The 14,581-nt window shown below is 41.1% G+C and overlaps 1 protein-coding gene across 2 annotated transcripts in view; it reads left to right on the forward strand.

Annotated features, from left to right (window-relative positions):
* KNDC1 (kinase non-catalytic C-lobe domain containing 1) overlaps positions 1–14,581 on the forward strand; it is a 1,471,539-nt gene that overhangs the window by 423,331 nt on the left and 1,033,627 nt on the right. For both annotated transcript variants that reach the window (XM_044056877.1, XM_044056878.1), the window contains exon 4: positions 11,145–11,291. In XM_044056877.1, the coding sequence (XP_043912812.1) occupies positions 11,145–11,291 (147 nt within the window). The remainder of the gene's footprint in view (positions 1–11,144; positions 11,292–14,581) is intronic.

The raw sequence follows: 14,581 nt of genomic DNA on the forward strand, positions 1-14,581 counted from the left end.
CAGTTTTTTCAAGATGGTTTAGCTGTTTTATTATATTTCTTTGTTAGAAATTACATTTCTTGTATATAAAGGCTTATAGTAATATGTCTGTAGTGAATATACATAGGAAGTAGGGTTTAAATAGTATAAATTTAATTTACATACGTTTATTAAGAGAATGACCTTATTGGTGGGGTAATTGAAATTATTAAACCATTGAAGACAAATATTTTGAATTTTGAAGTCTTGGCTGTTCAAGATGAAAACACGGGTTAAAAGTTAAGCGTTTATGTATGTGATTACAACTTTGGCTTAAACAGTGGAGTGAACATTTGAAACTAACGTGATTTGTTCTCCTTCTGGGTGCTTTTGACTTTGGGTTCCATGTTCTGGTTTTGTTGGACATACTTTCCATTAAGAGGTTTCCACTGCTCCTGTTATAAAGGACTGTATGTTTACAGAGAGGCTGAACTGTCTTTCTGTTGTACAGACCAATATTTGCTGGTGACATTCCAGGATACAGAATTAAATCACTGTGTAATGAGTCTTAATGATCCGCAAATGATGATTAATGCACTTAAATGGAAATTGTCCCAGCTGCACTGCCCAGTTGTGTGTGTGTGTGTGTGTGTGGGGGGGGGGGGGTCGACCCATCGAAAGTACATTTCAATGAAACATAATCATGCAAACTCTTTTTGCGAAAGTGTATTTGTTTGAAAATGCAGTTTCGCTAAAAGGCAACTAAGTGAACAGCAATGGGGGTTGTTGGTTATATCATGGCACATCCGGGATAAGGGAATATTCCCTTTTCTCCACTGTAGTGTGTTTTCTGAGAGAATATAAAAGTAGCAGGGGTGTGGCGGTGCTGCCCCCCACATGGAGCCCACCTGCATAAATGTTAGTGTCGTCGTCCCCCAGTTTATTTCTCTTTCGAGAGAGTGCATTTTCGAAAAATGGACTTTCACAAAAAATAGCCTGATTAAGTTTTGTTAAAATGTAATTTAGATGGGTCAAAGTAGACATATATATATATATATATATATATATATATATATATATATATATATATATATATATATATATAGATATTATATGTAGGTTCATAGGTGTGTACTAGGCTAATGGCCCAGGAGCCTTTACAAACCTACCCATAGGATTACCCTGACATCGTGCCACTCGACCTTGGTTCCAAGTGCCTCTGTCGAAGACCCACTGAAGTGATCCCAGGGTGAATTTTCTATTTCCTATCCACTCATCAAGGTTCCTGTTGAAGAGGGCCAGTGAGGTGCTCTGTTTGATAGGTGTGGGAAGGCTATTCCATAGCAAGGGCATTCTCTGGGTTATGAACCTGTCCCTCCAGCATGTTCTGTTGATTGTGGTAATGAGGTTGAGGTCACTGGAAGGTGTGGTGTGGAGGGATTGGAATTTCTTTAGATGTAGCATTTCTAACAGAGCTGGATCAGACATGGCTTTGTATGTCAAGCAGGCGATATGAGACAGAATAGTTGGAGTTTTTTTGAGTCTGTCCAAATAGGGCAACTGTTAAGGCCTAGGATCCTCTTTGTGAGGTACTTTTGTGGCCTCTCCAGTTTTTGCAGGTGTCTAGTGAAATACATGCCAAATGGGGCATTGTACTTTATGATTGGTCTAATGAGGGAAGAGTAGAGGGAGACAATGACCTCTTTCTTCCTGAATGCAAAACCCTTAGTAATGAGATGTGCCACATAGGAGGACTTTCTGACCACAGTGGCAATGTGGTGGTCCAAAGAGAGGCTGCTGTCAAACTGGGCTCCCAGATCTCTTATAACACCTTCTGTGTTCAGTGGACTACCATCGATGTGGATATTTGTGGGAACCAGATTTTTCCCAAAGGGGGTGACACATTTTTTGGCATTGAGCTTAAGGCCATGGTTCTGACACCAGTCAGTCTCAGTGAGGCCTTTGTGTAGGATGTCAGCATCACTTGGGGAGTTAATAATAGTGCCCAACTTGCAATAGTCTGCGAACTTCGTCAGCCAGAGACCCGTTGTGTTGTCCTGGACTTGAGAGAAGTAGATACCAAACAGGAGAGGACCCAGGACCGAACCCTGTGGGACTGTACTCATGACTGGTCAGCAGTCTGTCTTGTAGTCCGCTACTTTCACACTGTGGGTTCTATCTGTGAGCCAGTTTGCAACACACCTAGTGTATAGGGGTTGATGCCTAGTTTGATAAGTTTTTCTGATTCCTGAATGGGGAATGGTATCAAACGCCTTGGCCAGATCAAGCTAAGCTGTATGGAACCACCTTGTCTTAATCCACAGCTCTGGTGACTGACTCAAAGAACTTGACCAAGTTGAGCAGGCACAATCTACCCTTCACAAAACCAAACTGTGTGGGATCCACAGTTTGGAGATTCCCTATATCCTTGTTTATTAGCGCCATGATGCGTTCCATAGCTTTGCATATCAGACTCGTCAGGCAAATGGAGCAATAGTTTCCAGGGTCTGTAGTCGCTCTGCTTTTGTGGAGAGGGATGACTGTAGCAGTGCACCGTTCAGTAGGGACATAGCCTTAGGTGAGGCTGTGATTGAACAGGGAACACAGGTGAGGTGCCAGTTCACTCTGTAGTTCATGTAGAACACAGCCAGGGATATTGTCAGGTCCTATAGAAGCTGTATTCTTGGCCTTGGACAGTACTGTTTTAACCTGTGCAGCAGTAATACTGGGTACCTAGCAGTCTACTGGTGTTATGATTGGTCCTTTAGAGAGGGAGAGAGGGGTAAAGTTGGCACTGAATCTGTCAGCCAGTATATTGGCAATGTCTAATGGCTCGATATAGGCGATATCATTGTGCAGTAGCTCAGAACAAATCTGCGTATTGCCGTGGAGATTCTTTACATAACTATAGAAGGCCGTGTGTGTGTGTGTGTGTGTGTGTGTGTGTGTGTGTGTATGTGTGTGTATGTATATATGTATATATGTATATATGTATATATATATATATATATATATATATATATATGTATATATATAGAGAGAGAGAGATATGAGAGAGAGAGATATATAGATATGAGATATAGATATGAGATATATATATATATATATATATATATATATATATATATATATATATATATATATATATATACCTATATATAGGTTCATAGGTAGGTACTAGGCTATCGGCCCTAGGACCTATACAAGCCTAGCTAAAAAGGTACCCTGGCTTTTGCCTCCCAAGAAAATTATTTTCCTGTGCCCCTGTCGAGCAGAGCCACAGAGGTGATCTCCGGGGTATATTTCCTATTTCCCATCCAATCATAGGTAGGTACTAGGCTATCAGCCCAAGGGCCTACGTAAGCCTAGCCAACAAGGTTCCCTGGCTTACACCACCCAAGAAAGTTTTTTTCCTGTGCTACTGTTGAGCAGAGACACAGAAGTGATCCCTGGGGTGTATTTCCTATTTCCCATCCACTCATCAAGATTTTTCTTGAGTGCTAATGAAAAACTTTGCTTGGCATAGATTGGTAGCCTGTTCCAGAGTATGGGAAGTCTCTGGGAGTGGAATCTATCCCTCCAGCATGTCCTGTTTATTGTGGTGACAAGGTTTAGGTCCCTAGAGCGTGTAGCTTAAAGGGATTGGGATTTCTTTAGGGTGTAGCATGCCCAACAGCTCTGGGTTTGACATAGCTTTATATGTTAGGCAGAGATCACCTCGGAGTAGGTGATATGCTATGGAGTAAAGCTGGAGTTTTTTGAGGCAGTCAGTGTAGGGCATTTGTTTGAGGCCAGTAATCCTCTTTGTGAGGTACTTCTGTGGCCTTTCCAGCTGCTGCAGATGTCTTGTGAGGTACATTCCAAAAGGGGCGTTGTACTCTATAATGGGTCTAATGAGTGTTGAGTAGAGGGGAACAATGACCTCTTTTTTCCTGGATGAGAACCCTTTTATGATGTATGTCATGTAGAAAGGTTCCCCGAGTACTGTGGCGATGTGACTGTCAGAGGAGAGACTACTGTCCACCTGGGTCCCAAGGTCTCATCACGTACTCGGCGTTAAGTAGATTGCTGCCAATGTGGTAGTTAATGGGTACAGAGTTTTTACCAAAGGGGATGACACTGCACTTTTTGGCATTAAGCTTGAGGCCATGGCTCTGACACCAGGCATCTGTCTCAGTGGGGCCCTTCTGTAGGATGTCCACATCATTTGGGGACTTCATTAGCCAGAGGCCCTCTGTGTTGGCCTGCACTTCAGGGAAGTAGATACCAAACAGGAGAGGTCCCAGGATGGAACCCTATGGTACTCCACGTGTCACTGCTTTTAGGTTGGATTTGGAGTCTGCAACCTTTACACTGTGGGTTCTGTCAGTGAGCCAGTTGGAAACCCATCTTGTGATGTAGGGATTTATACCTAGTGTAGTGAGTTTAGCTATAATTCCAGAATGGGGGATGGTGTCAAAAGCCTTGCTGAGGTCAAGATAGGCTGTGTGAACCACCTTACCCTCATCTAAGGCTTTGATGACTGCCTCAAAGAAGTCTATCAGGTTCAGGAGGCATGATCTGGCTTTCACAAACCCGAACTGGGTGAGATCCAGAGTCTGGAGGGTACCAATGTCTTTGAGTTCTATGATGATACGTTCCATGGCCTTGCAGACCAGGCTCATCAGGCTAATAGGTTGATTGTTCCCAGGATCAGTGGTCTCTCCCCCTTTGTGGAGTGGGATTACTGTTGTTGTGCATCATTCAGTGGGCATAAAGCCTGATGCGAGGCTATTATTGAACATGGTGCTTAACTGGGGAGCCAGTTCATTCTGAAGTTTGTGTAAAACGCAGCCTGTGATGTTTTCCGATCCCATGGATGCTGTGTTTTTGGCTTTAGAGAGTGCAGCTTTTACCTGCGTAGTTGTGATTACAGGGACTCTGCATTCTTTTTGTATTGATATGGGCCCTTTAGGGGGTGAGAGGGGGGGGTAAAGCTAGCACTAAACCTATCTGCCAGGTTGTTGGCAATATCAGTTGGTTCTGTAATTTTTGTGCCTTTGTGCTGCAACTCAGAGCAGATCTGGGTGTTGACAGAGATTCTTGACATAGCTAAAGAATGCTTTGTGGTTGTCCTCGGAATTGGTGGCGATTTTGTTTTTGTAACTAGCTTTGGAGGATCTTATAAGGGATCTCAGCTTCTTACTGAGGTTGACCAGGGAGCTCCTCCACTCATGGGAATTAACTCTCTTTTGCAACAGTTTCTTCCTTCTGTTCTACAGTTTGTTTATGGCAGGGGACCACCAGATTGGCTTCCTTTTTTTGGAGGATAGCGTCTTGGTTCTGTTTGGGATCGCACGATCCATGCACTCGTGTGAAGAGTGTTAATGAGCTTTGTTTGATATAGGTAGGTAGTTTGTTCCAGAGTATGGGAAATCTCTGGGACAGGAAGCTATCCCTCCAGCATGTTCTGTTTATTGTGGTGACAAGGTTTAGGTCCCTAGAGCATGTAGCTTGGAGGGATTGGGATTTCTTTAAGTGGAGCATGTCCAACAGCCCTGGGTTTGACATGGCTTTATATGTTAGTCAGAGATTGCCTCTGAGTAGGCAATATGCGATGGAATAAAGCTGGATTTTTTTTAAGACTGTCTGCATAGGGCATCTGTTTGAGGCCTGTAATCCTCTTTGTGAGCTATTTCTGTGGCCTTTCCAGTTGTAGTTGTCTTGTGAGGTACATACCAAAAGGGACGTTATACTCTATAATGGATCTAATGAGTGCTGAGTAGAGGGGAACGATGACCTCTCTTTTTTTCTTTCCTGGATGAGAAACCTTGTGTGATGAGATGTGCCACATAGAAGGATTTCCCCGAGTACTGTGGCGATGTGATTATCAAAGGAGAGACTACTGTCCACCTGTGTTCCAAGGTCTCCTCACACTTTCCATGTTAAGTAGACTACCATCTATGTGGTAGATCATAGGTACAGAGTTTTTATCATAGGGGATAATGGTGCACTTTTTGGCATTGATCTTGAGGCCATGGCTTTGACACCAGGCATCTGTCTCAGTGAGGCCCTTTTGTAGGATGTCCACATCGTTAGTAGTTTCAATTATGGCTCTTAGTTTGCAGTCATTTGTGAACTTCGTTAGCCAAAGACCTTCTGTGTTGGACTGTACTTGAGAAAAGTAGATAAACAGGAGAGGACCCAGGACTGAACCCTGTGGTACTCCACTTGTTACTGGTCTGAAGTCAGATTTGGAGTCTGCTACTTTCAGAGTGTTGGTTCTGTCAGTGAGCCAGTTGGTAACCCATCTTGTGACATAGGGATTTATACCTAGTTTAGTGAGTTTATGTATAATTCTAGAGTGGGGGATGGTGTCAAAAGCCTTGGCGAGATCTAGATGGGCTGTGTGAACAACCTTACCCTCATCTACGGCTTTGGTGACTGCTTCAAAGAAGTCAATCAGGTTTAGGAGACATGATCTGCATTTTACAAACCCAAACTGGATGGGGTCCAAAGTTTTGGAGATTACCAATGTCTTTGTTTATATGTTCCATGATGATGCATTCCATGGCCTTGCAGACCAGGCTAGTTAGGCTAATGGGGCGGTAATTTCTGGGTTCCATGGTGGCTTCCCCTTTGTGGAGTGAGATAACCATCGTCGTGCGCCATTCGGTGGGCACAAAGCCTGTGATGAGGCTATGATTGAACATGGTGCTTAGGTGGGGTGCCAGTTCATTCTGTAGTGCATGTAGAATGCAGCCCCGGATGTTGTCATCCCATGGATGCTGTGTTCTTGGCTTTGGAGAGTGTGTTTTTTACCTGTGCAGTCGTGATTACAAGAACTTTGCATTCTTCCAGTATAGAGTTGGGCTCTTTAGGGGGTGAGAGGGGGGTAAAGTTAGCACTGAACCTGTCTGCCAGGATGTTGGCAATATCAGTTGGTTCTGTATATTTAGTACCATTGTGCTGTAACTCAGAGCAGATCTGAGTGTTGCTATTGAGATACCTATCTATATAATGCTTTGTAGTTGTCTTTAGAATCAGTGGTGATTTTTTTCATAAATAGCTTTGATGGATTTTATGAGGGATCTCAGCTTCTTACTGAGGCTGACCAGAGAGTTCTTCCAGTCATTTTACTCTCTTTTGCAACATTTTTTCTTCTGTTGTAGAGTTTGTTTATGGCAGGGGACCACCAGATTGTCTTCCTTTTTTTGGAGGATAGCTTCTTGGTTCTGTTACGGATAGCACAATACATGCACTCGTGTAAGTGCTTATAAAAGTGCGTTTGTGTAGGATTCAGCATTTGTACCTCTATTGTCCATCTGCATGGGTGTCGTGAAGTTTGCAGCTTCTGTCTTAAGTGTGAAGTTGGGTATGGAGAAATTTTTTACAGTGGTTTCCCTAATGGGTGGTGGAGGCAGGATATGGATGTGTGTAGGCTGATTAGCTTGTGGTCGGATCTGACCAATGAGGAGCTGACCTTTGGTGTGGAACACCGGTCACCCATGTTGGTAATGACCAGGTTTGGGATATTGCTGCCCCTGGTGAGGGTGTGGATAAGTTGATCCAAGGTGTTGGAATTTATGAATTACAGAAAACGTTGAGCAAAAGAGTTGGTACACGAGTAGTTTTCCCAGTTAATTGTGGGGTAGTTGAAATCGCCCATTATTAGGGTGTTAGGTTGTACCCTAATATTTTCCAGTGTATCAAGAAATGAGGAGAGGGAATCCTGGGGCATGGTGGGGGATCTGTAGCAAGTTGCAGTTTGGATTGCAGTCTTGCCCAGAGTTGCATTTGGATAATCTCGGGTGCATTATGTTGAGCAACTAGCCTGGAGGTGTGTATATCCTCAATGAATATGGACACGCCTCCACCTTTATGGTATGAGTTATAGCCTGGAAATGCAGGTGTGCTCACTGGAGCCTTGAACCAGGTCTCTGTCACTGCACAGATGTCGATGTTCTCAATTTTAAGGAGTGCCGCGAGTGAATGCATTTTGAGGTTTAGACTTCTAGCATTGAGTAGCATTACCCTCAGATTTTGCTTGCTTGTCCCTGTTACAGTGGTGAATTTGTAATTTGAACCTTGACTAAAAAAAGACACTATAGGGGTGGCAAAAGCCTTAGCCATTATAGAGGATCCCAAGGGTGACAGGTGCAGGCCATCTCTGGCAAAGCATCGTGGTCTGTTGATCATGTCATCCCAGACAGACAAATACTGGATCCCCTTAGAATGGCATCAGAAGATTAGCCAATTATTGAAGTCAATCATCTTGTCCTTGTACTGTGGTATTCTGGGTGATGGCAGGATGCTACTCAAGGCTAGGGTCATACCTGCCTGGGCTACAAGATTGGAGAGCTCCTCCATGTCTCTCTTCATGTAGTCCAGGGAGGTACGTCTCGGGTCATTCACACCAACCTGGACAATGACATTGTCATATTTGTACTTGTGGAGTGACCTGAGTGCGTGTATTGTGGCGGATCCTGGCAACCAACAGGCAGCTGCCAGTAACTTTCACCTTGTTTAACCTGGTGAGTGGTACATCAGTGTGCCTGACTATAGAGTCACCTATGATTTGGTACGTTGTTATGCCTTATAGACTGTGGTTGAGTGGCACACTGAGTTTGTGGGCTATGTGTCATTTGGGTTGTGTTGTGGGGTGGAGGTTGCATGCTTTTCTGCTTTGGAGGTCTCAGTTGCTTGAGCAGATTTTTATTGAGCCTCCGCGAATGTAGGCGTGTGCTTTGTGTTGCTATATGTGTATTTTGGTGGTTTAGGTTTTGAGGGACTATGTGATTAGTGAGGTGTGGTGCAAGTCCAATCTTGGGTGAAGAGAGCTTTGCTTCCAGTTTGGCTATATAAGTGCATCTCTCACAGGTTGTAGTGTTGGGTGGTAGGAGGAGAGGGTTGTCTGTGTACATGAGGCAAATTGCTGCATTGCCCCAAGATGCCCAGATTCATCAGGTAGACAGGAGAAAACACCGGGAGCTGACCCTTAGACATGCCTTGATAGGTGCTTATTTATTAAGTACTAAAAACTGTTTTCCTTTAGACAAGTGAGGAAAGTTGAGTGCTGTAGTAATTTGTAGCTTCTTTAGTGCTTGCAATGAGTTCTGAACAAGTGCTGAGCTTAAAGAAACAGATTTCAGTGCTAAAACTAAAACACTGGCTAGTTCTAAGGGAAATTTTGAAAAGCAGACTTTATGGTGCCAGAAAAAAAAATATATATATATATATATATATACACACACACACCAGCTTAGCATGAAGAGTCTGTTTAGCACCCCCCCCCCAACACACACATGCACACATTTGCAGGTGTGTTTAAAATGCATAAATAACAATCTGCATCCCTGCACCTTTGCAGCCCCAGCCATAACGCATATGTAGTACATATGTGCAGGTTACATGATTAGTGTACTGCTGGGTCCTGTGTGTGCGTGAGCGCATATGTGCAGTTTACATGATTAGTGTACTGCCTTCACCTGACATTGAGTGAATGTACTATATTCATCATCACCTAACCTTAAGGCATTAAAGATGCTTATTACCTTTAATCTGTATACGCTGTTCATTGGTGCACTCTCCCCTGTCCATGTCTCTTGCATTAAGCACTTGTAGCATTGCATCCTATTTGGCTGTCAAACGCCAGTTATCCTGAGAAGTGTCCAACTTCTGTGTAGTTTATTTGGTACATTTGAATTGGACAATATGCTGAGAGTTGGCTCTTTGTCATTCATTTTAAAGTTCTTAACAGTTAGGGCATACTGACTGATGTGCTGTTCTGTCTGCTAGCTTCAAATCTGCTAATACAATAGCCTAGTTCTCCTCCATATTTCAGGAGACTGTCATAGTGGAAGAGTTCCTTAGATCCAGTCACCCATTTGTGATGAGGCAGAGAGCCCAATACTAATGCTGGATGCAGAATATGCTATAATTTCTGGTTTCAAAAGGTTTATGCATTGAAAACCAAGCCAGACTATAACTGTCATGTGTTATTGCACACAGAAAAAATGTACCGATAAGTTTGTGTTTAGATGTTCAGTTATATACAGCAGTTTTAACCAGTATATAATATAGCCTGGTTTATTTTCTTCTCTTTTTCTATTTTCTTAACATCAGTTTTGCATGCCTACAGTATTTAATTCTATGTTCTATATAGATGGGCAATGTTTAGACTTAAGCACTTAAACAAGATTTGCTAAGTGAATGATTGAAAGCTGCTGTCTTCTAAAAGATAACATTACACCATATGGCAAACTAGGCTTTGAATATTTTTGAAATGAAAATTGAAAGAGTAAGATTGTTTGAAATATGTAAATGGTCACGCCTCCTTTGCCTGTTCAGTATCAGCCGATTATTATAGTTTGTTTCTTTTCATAAGCAGAAGGAATCCGCAGTAGCAACCTGCATCTTGTACTAAACTGGCCCCTTTTCTATCCCATTTGTAAATGGATGTGAAATGTTAGCAGAAACTTTCTTGTGTGTGAAACTAAATAGGCTGTCTTGTATAATTCATGTTGGTTTCGATTCTTGTATTGAATTGTTCTACATCTCTCTGACATACCAAACATTAGATATGTTCTCTCATTTCTTATATCATGATCCATTTTCCATAACTGTATGTTATGTATTTCATTATATGAATCTTTAAACATAATGTCTAATCATTGTATGTTACAATGTGATGTTGATTTAATGTGGAGCTTTTCTGCTTTGGTCCCTCCTGAAAAAGAACTTGTGTCCAGTCGGACCTTCCCGGTAATCGAATATAAAGTAAATTAATTAAAATTGTATTGCTGTTATTAATAACTGCATGTGTTCATTACAACCCTGAACACTCGCACAAAATACCTTAGACAAGAATCCTATTCACCTTTTTTGTTAAAAAAAAAAAAAAAAAAAAAAAAAGGGTCATGGCCTTGTTTCTATACAGTAATATTAAATGCAAATGAAATGGATGAAAACCAGCATAATAGGGGGTTCCAGCTGTGATGGAGATTTTCATTTTATAATAAAAGGGTAGGTAAGTGCCTGGTGCATAAACCAGGTTCTTGAGTGGTTTTCTGGGGGACACCCACCTAATCTTGTAATACATGGAGAATTATTTTTAAATTTACTTTTTACCCAAATAACTCTTTTAAATGTAGTAGGATTTTTACCACTTTTGTATACCACAGTATGTAATAATCTTTGATTTTGAGGCACATATCTACTCATTGGGAAGATCACTGCAAGCAGCAATTGATTACGTAACAGAACCTGAAACGGAACTAGAGCTTGGTCAAGATTTAATGGCTCTGCTGGAGCAAATGCAGCAGGAAGATGCAGAAGGCCGTCCGGATATTAAGGTAACATCACATACATTTTTATCTTGTGAACCCCAACTTCTGTCATGATTTTATTCTATTTCATAGAAATACTACTTTATCAACACCTGTCAAGAAAATGAATCTGAATCCAAAGTTTTCTCCAGGATGATCGCCAATATCTCGAAATTCTTATCTTCTCAGATAGACTCCTTGACAGATGATGTGGATTTCTGCAGCATGCTCCTCACTTAAATTTCTTAGCATATTTTTTCTACTCCTCTACAACATATAACCAAGCTCTTGCACTAGTCTTTAGTCCTCCGTCGCATCTGCCTGACTTACTCGGACACCTACAAATTTGCAGGTTTTTCACCTCACAATTGCTTAATGTTGCTTCTCTGTAAGCTTCTGTCCTATCTTGTAACATTGCACTACAGGACAGCTTCTCTTCTACAAGCTGCTAGTTAAAAATTCGATTTAAGCAGTAAAATACTAAGAGTATAAATACTCTCTAATACTAAGAGTATAAATACTAATACTGAGTGTACTCTTGTCATCTCTTTTCCTGCATGAACCTGCATAACCGAATCATGTTTGATTTTCCCACTCCTGTTTTTGCATGCTCCATAATCTTGTTATGCACATCAGATATATCTACTCTCTAAATATTTTGAACTAAAGACCTCCTCTCGTTTAATTTGAGACATTGTTGTTTTTCTACTGTACATTGACATTAATCCTGTTTTCAAAGGATGTATACATTCAAGACAGATCCACCTTACCTTGATAGTTTGAGACCTGTCTCACAAAACAAATATAGACTAATTCAAAGAAATTCTGCATTCATGTACAGTTTATAAACACGAAAGTTCACAGATGTATCAAAGCTGTTATTGGAAAATGGGAAACAAAAAGACCAAGTGATGTTCGTATCAGAATGTTGTACCTTAAACTTGTCACCAAATGTTAATGTCTGAAGCCAAGTTGAAGTAAATACTGAGACATATATGAATGTGTTTAAAGCCATTAATCCTACAATCTTTCATTTGGTATAAATCTGGGTGACTTAAGAATTTGCAATGCATGTTTGCCAGGTAGTTAATAGAGCCTAGGGGCTTGTTTACCAATAACTGTCTTACACCATGAGAACAAAATGTAAAAGAATAAGTTGAATAATTCAGAAACATTAAAACTCTGCATGTAAAGCAGAGGGGTCTATATTATAACATTGAAGTGTCAAAACTTTAAATGTTATAACATCGAACTGGAAACCTCAAAGACCGACGATATCAAAGCCACGGAACATCGAATTCTTTACCAGGGCAAGAATTTGGTGGGCTGTTTCTATGGCTTTGCAATTTCTGCCACTGTGGTGTGATCTCGGAGTTGGTATATTTAAGTAGGGGTGTGTGGGGGGCACAGCCCCCCCCCCAACATTAGAAACAGTTTGTACTCTGTGTGTTTAATGTTTTGTACTGGAAGAGCGATTTCTTTTCCCCAGGGAAAAAAAAATTGCTGTTCTCAGTCTTTATGAAGTTTTGACACTTCGATGTTATAATATAGACCCAAAGCAGAGATATGAGTCGCAATGTGTACGGAAATGCAGGAAGATGATCTGCTGGTTCAGAAACCTACCTCTCAACTGTCCTGTTTTTAGTGTAAAATACTGAATTATGGCTTAAAATAATGAGGTGTCATGAAATTCTGCACGACGCCTTTAAATCATGATTTGTTCTCTGATGACAGCCAGAGTGCAAGGACATCGGCAGGCATATGATGTGTATGCACTATAGTGTACATTAGAGTACACAATGACCAGCCATTGGATGGCAATAGCAAAAAAAAAAAAAAAAACTCTCTCGTTAACTCAATTGCTAATGATCTCTTCAGGTTTTTCAGGTTAGCTCATGGTGCTTTTCATTTTTGCTACACTTTGGGGGAGGGGTGATGGCCGATCTAGTGTAGAATCTGCATTTGTTACTGGCTGCAGTCAAATCGCTGTCCCTTTTCTTTCTCTCGGTGGAGCTGCTGACGCGTGTGCGTGAGTGATGCACTTTTCTTCCTGCTGGCTTTTTAATTCAAGTTTCTTCTTTCTTCCGGTACTGCATATGCATGTTTAGTGCCACTCCAGAGGTGCAATAAACCATTATTGGCAATTGTTCCTACATGGCTTTTTCCTTATAAAGCAAATGATGTTCAATGTCAAAGCTAATACTTAATTGCTGGAAAATATATGGAGTGTCTGCTTTAACTTAGAACAGAGTCAAATTTTATATACCAGCCAAGAGAAATGAATGGGTTCAAGTTTTCCATCCAGACATCCAAAGAGGAATAAAGCTGCAAGACTACAGCTGAAAATTCAAAGGCTTAACTTTATTTCCCTAGCTATTACCAGAATAAGTCTCAAAGCTATCTGCTTATTCATTATTCTGGTTATTTGAGGAGAAAACGAGGAAATATAGGTAACTAATTACCTGATCACTGCTGCTGCCGTCGTAGTATTCAACAACCCAGCGATTCATGGTTTTTAGTTATTTTTGCTCTCTCACGATTGCTAAAGGTTAGAGTGCAGACTGGTGGGCATACAGCTGGTTTTATTTCACAAGAGTGATCATGCACTACTTGGAGAAGCTGACCAGGTCTGCTCTTTAACAATATAAATTGCGCTAATCCTGAGAGTATTGTAACTTGGCAACTCTTGTAATTTGACAGCAACATTGGCCAGGAAAAATCCAACTACTTAACTAGATTGGTTGTTCAATATGACCACTTCAGTTGAGCAGTTTCTTAATAAAAAACATAAGTGTAAAAAACTGAGAACCAAATACAAAAAGTAAGAATAAAAGCAGATAAGGACATGATCGCCCACACAGAACAGTTTATTAAACCACAAATAAAAACAGGATTAAGCACTTTCATCTGTTTATAACATAGACTTCCTTAGAATCTTAAGTACTGGCTGAGAATAAGAAAGTTTTGATGTTGTGTATAGTACAAGTAGTAGTTTATTGGTTAGTCCTGATAAATAATGTTTCCACATAAGCTTTGTATGCAAGTGTTGTCTTCTTAACCTAGATTTTCTTTGCATAGTCCATCTAGCAATTGCATGAATACAACCATGTATTATTTTAAAAACCACACATCATGATGAAACATGAATGGGGAACAGGACTGTCTTCCTTTGCAGGGATCCGAGCTGCAGACATTCCATTCAGTAAAAACACTGAACCCGTAACAGAGCGTCACGCTCACAAGCCAGTCTAAAATCATTTGAAGCAATGAGCCATGATGTGTTTGCAGTGCAGAAATCAAACAGGCTTGGTAAATAT

This window comes from Protopterus annectens, chromosome 14.part0, assembly GCF_019279795.1.
Source record: "Protopterus annectens isolate FY-2018-M chromosome 14.part0, PAN1.0, whole genome shotgun sequence".
NCBI lineage: Eukaryota > Metazoa > Chordata > Ceratodontiformes > Protopteridae > Protopterus > Protopterus annectens.